This window comes from Otolemur garnettii, unplaced genomic scaffold (genome assembly GCF_000181295.1).
Source record: "Otolemur garnettii isolate 467f Iridium unplaced genomic scaffold, OtoGar3 scaffold00099, whole genome shotgun sequence".
NCBI classification, from domain to species: Eukaryota; Metazoa; Chordata; class Mammalia; order Primates; family Galagidae; genus Otolemur; species Otolemur garnettii.
Genome location: NW_003852494.1, coordinates 3322851 through 3332003, shown reverse-complemented (window position 1 = coordinate 3332003; position 9153 = coordinate 3322851). Strand labels below are relative to the sequence as shown.

Genomic DNA, 9153 nt, shown 5'->3' with positions numbered 1-9153 from the left:
GAATCGCCTAAGTCCAGGAGTTGGAGGTTGCTGTGAGCTGTGATATAATAGCACTCTACCGAGGGCGACCAATTGAGACTCTGTTTCTAAAAAAAAAATAAATAAAATTTGATGTTCAACCCTAAAAAAATCCCCCCAAACAATGAGCATTTATCATTTCCCATAGTTTCTGAAATTCAGGAATCTGGGAGCAGCTTAGCTGGGCGGTTCTGGCTCAGAGTCTCTTATGAGGTTGCATGCAAGCTGCTGTCTGGGCCTGTAGTCATCAGGGGATCGTAGCTCGCAGCCCTCAGTTTCTCATCATGTGGGCCTCTTCGTAGGCTGCCTGAATGTGAGTCCTCACCTCTGGCTTCCCCAGAACCAGTTGAGAAAGAGAGAGAAAGAGAAAAATAGAAGTCACAGTGTCTTTTATAACCCAAACTTGGAAATGACTTACCGTTACTTCTGCTGTATTCTACTGATCACTCCTGCTACCTATAAGGGAGAGCTAGTCCTGGGTGTGGATATCAGGAGCAGAGGGATCTGGGGACCATCACAGAGGCAGGCTGCAGGAGGCCCTTCTGATCAAGAGATTGAGCTCTCTGCTTCCCTTCCCTTTCTTTCACCATGTTCAAATTCGGAGTCTTAATTTAAGAAAACCTTTGTGGCAGGAACAATTAGCCCCATCCAATTCTATACAGAGAATTCATTTCTCTACCCAGCCCAAACTCTCTTCACTTACATCCTGCTTCCTGAATTGCAGGGATAAAGAAGTTATCTTTATAGATAATAATCGGTTTCTGGAATTTTTCAGGCACCCTGCATTGGACTTGTACTGAGAAATGAGGTAACACACATCTTTCAAATTCATCCTTTCAGCACAAGAAACGCTATTTAACAACTCCCCCAACCAAAAAACAAAAACCCCCTTTGGAAAAACCCAAACAACAGAAAACAAGCAGTGCTGGCATAGATGTGGAGAAACTGGAACCCTTGTGGGTTGCTGGTACAACAGCTGGAAAATAGTATGGAAATAGTATGACAGTTCCTGAAAAAGTAAAAAACCATGTGATCCAGCATTTCCACTTTTGGATATCTACACAAAAGAATCAAAAACAGAGATTCAAACATATATTTGTATATCCAGCTAGGCACAGTAGCTCCTACCTGTAATCTCAGCACTTTGGGAAGCTGAAGCTGGAGGATCACTTGAGGGCAGGGATTTGAGACCAGTCTGAGCAATATAGCGAGACTCTGTCTGTAAAATAATAATAATAATAATAAATTAATTAAAAAGCCCTGGCTCTTAAAAAACAAAACAAGAACAAAAAGAGAATTTTAAAAATTATATGAATCAACAAGAATACATCTTAGAAACTTAATGTTGATTTAAAAAAATAGCAGAAAGATATGTATGTATACACTAATCTTATGAACAAAGTATTTGAATATATATGTATGAGGTAAAATGATGAAATAAGATAGTAGCTACCCTCTGGAGAAGGAGAAAGGAAATGGGATTGAGGAGGAACACATAAGGGCTTCCACTTTCTCTGTGATGTTATTCCTTAACCTGAGGAGTACATCAATGTTTGTTATAGTCTCTCTTTTTTGTTTTGATCTGTCTGAAATAGTTCACTAAGCCAACCCCACATGGTAGCAAAAATAAGTAAAAGGGAAATGAAAAAAATAATCTCAAACCCCAAAAGCCAAACTTCAAATGACAATAACCAACTTCCCATATCCCCTACCATTGTAACACACCAAAATAATGTCAACCTAGGGCAGTGCCTGTGGCTCAGTGAGTAGGGTACTGACCCCACATACTGAGGGTGGCGGGTTTGAACCTGGCCCCAGCCAGCTAAAACAGCAGTGGTAACTGCAACAAAAATAGCCGGGCATTATGGCGGGTGCCTGTAGTCCCAGCAATTTGGGAAGCTGAGGCAAGAGAATCACCCTAGCCCAGGAGCTGGAGGTTGCTGTGAGCTGTGATGCCAAGAACTCTATTGAGGGTGACAAAGTGAGACTCTGTCTCTAGACAAAACAAAATAATAACAATGTCAACCTTAAATACACTTTTAAAAATACTGTTCTATATTTGTATATCTCCTCTCACTCTCTCCACTGTATCTAAAACTATTTCTTTCTTTTTGATGACTAATGTGTAGGTCATTCTGGGAATTTAGATATTAGTACATGACAGTGACCATGGTGGTGATGTCAGGGTGTGAGTCTGGGGAGGGGCATGGCTATTTCACCTGACACCCTAGGGAATAATTCCTCTGGTGCTCAAATGTAGCTGTGCAGCATATGCTATGGACACCTTTTTATCAAGCCAACATGTTTTCTCCCAGCTCCTCAAACTGGAAAACATTTATGAATAATTCTACCAACATCCTCTGGAGAGAAAGAATTCTAATCCCAAGGCTAGAAGATTTTTAAGGTTCAACCATGTGAAGGTTATGAGGGTTTTTTTTTTTCCCCTGATGTATGCTTGCCAAACAATTCCCAATATTGTGTAACAGGAGATTCATCACTCAGACAACAATGCTCCCATTGAGAGAGCAGTCCTGGCACACACATACATCACCCTTAATTCACCAGAGCAAAATCTTAGTTAACCCACAAATATTATGGGCACACATAGGTAAAAAAATCCCAAATATCAATCAACCAAAAAAGGAAAAATTGTTCAAGTCCACCCATGCATTAAATCAATGGGTTTGACACCAATGCAAGGAAGCTTTGAAATTGATTTTCTTCTTGTCTCTCAACCACTTCACATGTGAAAAGAAGTACTTAAAGCAGCAGAAAATAAGATAATTCTGTGGTTTGCTCTGTTTAACAAAGGAAGTGTTATGGGACTCTAGTAGGTCAGAAAGTAGGTTTGAGAACTCAGAGTTATAAAAGAACCAGACAAAGTTGGGGTGCAAACCTCATTTAAACTTAGCACATTAATGGTAACTGTACATAAGTGTGTCATTCTGAAACCAGTTTTATTCTTTGGGTATATTCTTGATTAGATAACTTCATATTTCCATATTCAGAAATGATCTGGCCTCTAACTTATTCCCACCTTCTGTGAGGACTACATGAAATTTCTAGGTATCTTAAGCCTTTATAGGTGAGAATTTACTGGAAACAGAGCTACTATTCTCAATTTGGTAGGTGTATTCTGTTCCTGGTGGGAAAACTAAAACAAAAAAACCAAAAAAACTTCCTACAGTCCTTCCCTCTTTATTAAGTCCCTTCCTCCTGACAGCCTTTTTTCTTGACCAAGTATACAAGTAAAAAAGGAAGAAAACTTTGGAGTGCCCTTTTGAGTCTTTAGCTTATGGGTCATATGAAATGGTTCCTCTAACGTTCCTCATTTTTCTACAAATGTGAGTTCTTAGTACAAGAGGCTGGAAGGAGAGACTGGGTCAGTGGAGCTCAGCCTAACGTATGGGTGGATAACTCAGACCTTATGTTCTACTGATGGAGTTGCAGAAGCATCATCTTCATACACAAAGCCCATCAGTCAGCCAATAAGCATTTCCTGAATGCCTTGCCTGTGTTCAGAGCTGAGTTATGCGAAGAGGTCAGTGTGGTATGATGCCAGCATGGTAGATGCCAGACTGGAAGCCAGGAGACCTGCCAATTATTTGATAAAGACAACCCCAAACTCCAAGACTTACCCCTCCCAAGGCCTCACTGTCCTTACATGTATTAATAAAAATTAGGAGACTATAGTGGTTAACCTCAGCTTTAGGTTTCTTCTAACTAGAACTGCAGTAGATTTCAAAGTAAGATAATTAGCTCCCAGGCTCTTTTATCTCAAGAGGCTTCCAGATAGCTGGGAGGCTGAGCAATCACACCATAAAGGTCTGGGCACTTTCTTCTCAGGTGGTGCAAAAGGGCTACTCATGATGCTCCTGCTATACTGGATTTCTGCCCATTCTAAATGTACCCTCTAGTCCTGCCTCGGGGCCTGTGGACTTGCTGGCCTTGCTACCTTGAGCTTCCTGCAGGAATGGTGGCTCCTTCCTCCCTTCTCATCATGCTGATCTCCTTAGATTGGCTTCTTCTTCTCTGAGACTGCCATCTCTTACAACTATTTCTAAAGGTCTTCCTTAATGTTCTCTTATTTTTGCATTCATTCCTCCTTGTACTCTCTCAGTTTGTGATCATTTTACTTGTTTGTGTTTGCATCTAGAATGTTAGCTCCGCGTAGAGGTCCTTTTTCTTTTGTTCAGAAGTGTATACACAATGCCTAGTACCATAGTTAAGTCTAACGGATATTTGTTCAATGAATTAAGTTTGACAACTCCAAAATTCCAAGGAACCAGATGACATCTAAAGATATTTTCCCACAAATTCCCTTTCTTTCGGGTTTCCTACGTCAGGCTGGGCTGTCACACAGGCTGAAATAACTGCCTTCCACTGCGTGCTTTCTTTATATCTCGGTATTTCTTTTCCTTGAGGAAAAAGGCTCTTAAGACATCATGGCGCACTCTCTTGTGCCGTAGTGACATCATTATCGCGCTTACTACACTACAAGCCCAGGCGCAGGGCCCTTCTCTTTCCTTCTGAAGTTCCGAGGATCCCAGACACAAGCTCCCTCACGTTTCCAGTCCGCGAAGTCCCAAAGCTCTACGTTGCATCCGCCAGCACGCGCAGCGATGACATCACGCTCCAGGGCTGGCGTCACGTGCCCCCCCCCGCGGGGGGCGGGTCTCAAGGGCGGCGCTTCCGGTCGGCAGAGCCCGGCGGCCAGAACGACGGCGGCGGCGGCGGAGACGCTGGGATGGCGGGCGTGGGGAGCGAAGCCCGGTTTGCCGGGCTGTCGCTGGTGCAGCTCAATGAGCTGCTGGAGGACGAGGGGCAGCTGACGGACATGGTGCAGAAGATGGAGGAGGTGAGCCGAGCGGGGGCTCGAGGCGGCGGCTATGTGGGGCCTCGAGTGAGATTCGCGCCTCGAGCGGTGGCCGGACCGCGGTGTCTTCAGTCGCGTTGAAGGGACTGGGACGAGAAATAGAGGGGTCGTTGAGGAAGGGTTCAGGAGTCGGGAACGTGACTGGTGCCGAGGCGGGCATGGGGAGCCTCAGACAGGGTTTAGAGAACCGAGGGGACGTAGACGAGGACTGAGGCGGGAAAATGGGTCCTGAGACGGGGCTTGGCAGCTGGTTCGGGGGAGTAAGACAAGGCTTGGTGCAGGGCTGGGTCTGTAGGGGGAATTAGAGAGTCTGGAATGGGGATTACGAGACTAGAGGGTTAAGTGTGAGTCTGGGGGGATGAGGAAAGGAATCGGGGGATCCGAGATTGGGTTGCCAGGAGCAGGGGGAAGAGATTAGAGGTGAATGACTGGGCCGAGGGTTAGGTCTGGGAAGGGATGGGGGCGTCCAGAGGGACTGGGGCAGTTATTGGGGGTCTTAAGAATAGGTTTCGGGGGGGCGGGCTGAGCGAGTTAGCTGGATATGATTTTTTTTTTTTAGAGACCGAGTCTCACTCTGTTGCTCTCGGTAGAGTGATGTGGCATCACATCTCACAGCAACCTCCAGATTTTGGGCTCAGGTGATTCTCCTACCTCGGCCTCCCAAGCAGCGGGGACTACAAGGCGCCCACCACGACGCCTGGCTATTTTTTGTTACAGTTTGGCTGGGGCCGGTTCGAACCCACCACCCTCGGTATATGGGGCTGGTGCCCTACTCACTGAGCCACAGGCGCCGCCCGCCTGGGTATGATTTTTAGGGTTCCAAGATGGGTTTGAGAGGCTGAGGGTGTGTAGTTGAGTCTAGTAGGTGGTTCTGAGAGCTTTAAGGGATAGACAGGGATCCCCAAAGTTCAGAGGCAGAAAATCATGGAACATACATAGCCGGGGTAACGTTCAAAGGGTCCATGTGTCTGAGGGGATCCCAAGAGTCTGACTTCATTTAGAAGTGGCCCTAGCAGCGTTATCCCAGGGAGGTGAACCTAAGGGTGGTAGCAGGATCCCTCTTTCTGTAAGGGTTGCCCCCTCTTCAGGAAAGGAGACAGTGTGGGAATTCTAGTGTGGTTGGCTTTTGCACCATGGTGTCCTACCCTTCTGGGGCTGAGAAGGGTATTGTGGGGAAAAGATAAAATGATGGTTGGGGGTGACTGCCAACCACTACCTCTGCTGTGGAGGGCCCTGCCCAGCTCTGGAAGGCATGTGACTGACCTGCTTTTCTGGTTATTTTCCTTCATACAGTGTGGTTTGCTCTGAGGGGTAACTGACTTCCTCAGATTTGCAGAGTGTGCTCTGTTTCTCCAAAAGTCTGATCTTACCAGTTTAGGTCCCTTCCAGGCAGGTGGACCCAGGCTAATCTCAGCTCTCCCTGGCCTACCTACTACTCCTGCTCCTTTATCTCTGAAGTCTAATCCTTCCCACGCATACAGTGCTGAGTCGCTCACCCAGAAGCCCATGTGGGGGTTTTTGGCTTTCTTTCCGAAGAGGGATTGTTCAGCACCAAGCCAGCCCCCTTAAAAAAGGGCTTGTATGGAGGTTGCACATTCAAAATCCCTGGAAAACCCTCAACAGATCATTGTCCGGAGCTACAGAGAGGCCACTGTAGTAAGATGGTATCAGTCTTTCCATTAATACACCCCTTGTATTCACAGGCTTTGTAACTTGGCACATAGAACAGTTGCTCCAAGATGCAATTTACCCCATTTATGGTCTCCATGTGGCACTTTACATTCTAGAGAATAATAAGTGACAAAATCCATCTTTTTTGACTTAATGAGAGTTTCATGTCTCCAAAGGAAAAAAATCTTTGCTTATTTTCTCTGGTTTTCAGTTGCGGGAGACCTTTTGTTGGTTGTCAGCAGGGCATCTTTCTAGTTTAATAATAAAATGATAGGTATATTTTTCTAGCACTGTCCACAAGTTATTTTGGTGTATGTGGCTATTCTGTTCCAGTAAGAACAGAGTATTGTAGTTTTATTGGTGTAACATTAAATAAACTGCCTTTTAGTGGGAAGAAGATTGTGGAGGAGTTAATTCTACCAACTTGGAAGGCTGTTAGGGATGGCCTCATTTGTCTTACCTGAGAACCTGGAGATTATTTTTTAAAGGAAAAGATAAATTAATTTAGCAGGGTTTTCTTTTTTTGTGAGTAAAAGTAACCTTTATGCCAGAGCACCCTATAGAAATAAATACTCAGGACTGATACCAGTTGATCAGACTGCATAGTTCAAGTTAAATTACTCAGCATTAGTTTGCTTTTCTGGGTGTAGCACTTTTAAAACAAGGAAACTCAACGTGAAAACCAGAATGCCTCAGGCAGTTCACCTACCCAGGGTCACTCTTTGCAAATCTTGTTGCCCTAGTCATGCACGGTGCCTTTCTGAAGGAACGGGTGTAACGTGAAAATTTAGCTGACATTTTTGGCCATTGTAGTTTCAGTCACCTGGCAATGATGTGCGTTGGTTTAATTGGGGGTGGCTGTGGGACACCACTGAAGAGAATGTTTTGTGAACTGTCTACTCTTGACCAAAGGGAACATTTATGATGATGTGTTAAAAGAACATTCAGGCTTTGGAATGGACTTGGCTAGTTCCTTTCTGTGTAATTGCAGGCAAGTCACTTCTCTGAGCATCTGCTGGAAAAGGATATGATAAAGACATCTATTTCAGTGGGTTGATGTGAGAATTAGGTGAGATAACACCTGACAGGTGATAACAGGACCCCTTGTTAAACGCTTAACACAGCCCATAGTTAGGGCACAATAAAGAGTAATTGCAGTAATTAACAATTGTAGTCCTCTCTTTTTTGAAAGATTACTGACAATTATTAATACCAGGTCATCCTGATAAGTTAATCGGGTCTCATTTCAAGAATTTCAAGTAAATTTATTTGCCATTAGCCTAAGAAATACTTGCCTTTTCTATGGTCAAAATGATTATATATTTAAGTCGGTCTAGTATGAGATGTTAAATGGAACAGGCCTTTCACAGCATAGATTATCTCTTTTTTTTTTTTTTTTAAGACAGAGCCTCAAGCTGTCGCCTTGGGTAGAGTGCTGTGGCATCATAGCTCACAGCAACCTCCAACTCCTGGGCTCAAGGATAGACTCTCTTAACCTGAACCAAAGCACTTTTATTTATGTATTTTATTTTATTTTTTTCTGCAGTTTTTGGTTGGGGCTGGGTTTGAACTCACCACCATCTCTGGTATATGGGGCCGGTGCCCTACTCCTTGAGCTATAGGCTCTGCCCCGCACTTTTTTTTTTTTATTGGCAGAAGGAAGTCTTTTAAATTGTAGTTTAAGGCTTCTTTAAGCCTGAGGGGATATTTTGTGGCGACTGGAAAGTGTGGCTGGGTTTTGAAGGCATTCACTGTTAGGTTTAAATACAGCTATTCATTTTGCTTCACTTACATTGTTTTAATTGTGGTGTGTGAGTTTTAGTGCAGCTCAAGACATTTAAAAGAATGTCAGAGTTTTCAGGACCCGTGTTATCTTTTCCTGTTCTTCCTGTTCATTATACAGTTCCCTAAATGTGGTATATCCATAGTGATCCATGTTCTTCTCTTTTCGCTGCAGGCTTATGTTTCATATTGTACACATTTTTATTTTTATTTAAAGTTATTTTTACATGGCAGTGGAATGTGTCTTCTTCTGTCCACATTAACCCCGTTGGACTTGCAGGGCACTCCCTTAAAAGGAACTGTTGCTTAGTGTATTAGACGGCTAAACCAGACCTCTTAGGTCACTTCTCCCTGTATGCTTTCTGAGGAAATGCAGATTGGTTGGTGTTAACTAAGGATTCAGATTCAGGATCTTTGTTCCTATGGCAAGTGAAAATGCCCACATGCAAAAATGGCTGAGGGTCTGAAAGACAGATTGTTTTGTGGAAAGTAAAGAGCTCTGGTCTAGAAGAAGCTGTTTCCCTAAGGCGTGTTAGGGTGTGATTTCTGTGCGGGGCTGCAAAGCTACTGCATGAATCATAATGGCTCATTGAAATGTACTGACCTTGCTGTAAATCTAAGGACTGCTTCCTGAGCACACATTCCTGAACGCTGGGGAGACATTGAGTTTTAGAAGTAAGCTTTGAGCTTTGGCTCAGCGCCTGTGGCTCAAGCGGCTAAGGCGCCAGCCACGTACACCCAAGGTGGCGGGTTCGAATCCCCAGCCCGGGCCCGCCAAACAACAATGATGGCTGCAACCAAAAAAT

General features: G+C 44.2%; 1 protein-coding gene across 1 annotated transcript in view; it reads left to right on the top strand.

Moving 5' to 3' along the window:
• The first annotated feature begins 4670 nt into the window (after nucleotides 1–4670).
• The window catches only part of VPS37B (VPS37B, ESCRT-I subunit), a 43542-nt gene continuing 39059 nt past the window's right edge, over nucleotides 4671–9153 (top strand). Inside the window, exon 1 of the mRNA XM_003796015.3 lies at nucleotides 4671–4876. Within this exon, the coding sequence (XP_003796063.1) occupies nucleotides 4766–4876 (111 nt within the window). The 5' untranslated portion in view covers nucleotides 4671–4765. The remainder of the gene's footprint in view (nucleotides 4877–9153) is intronic.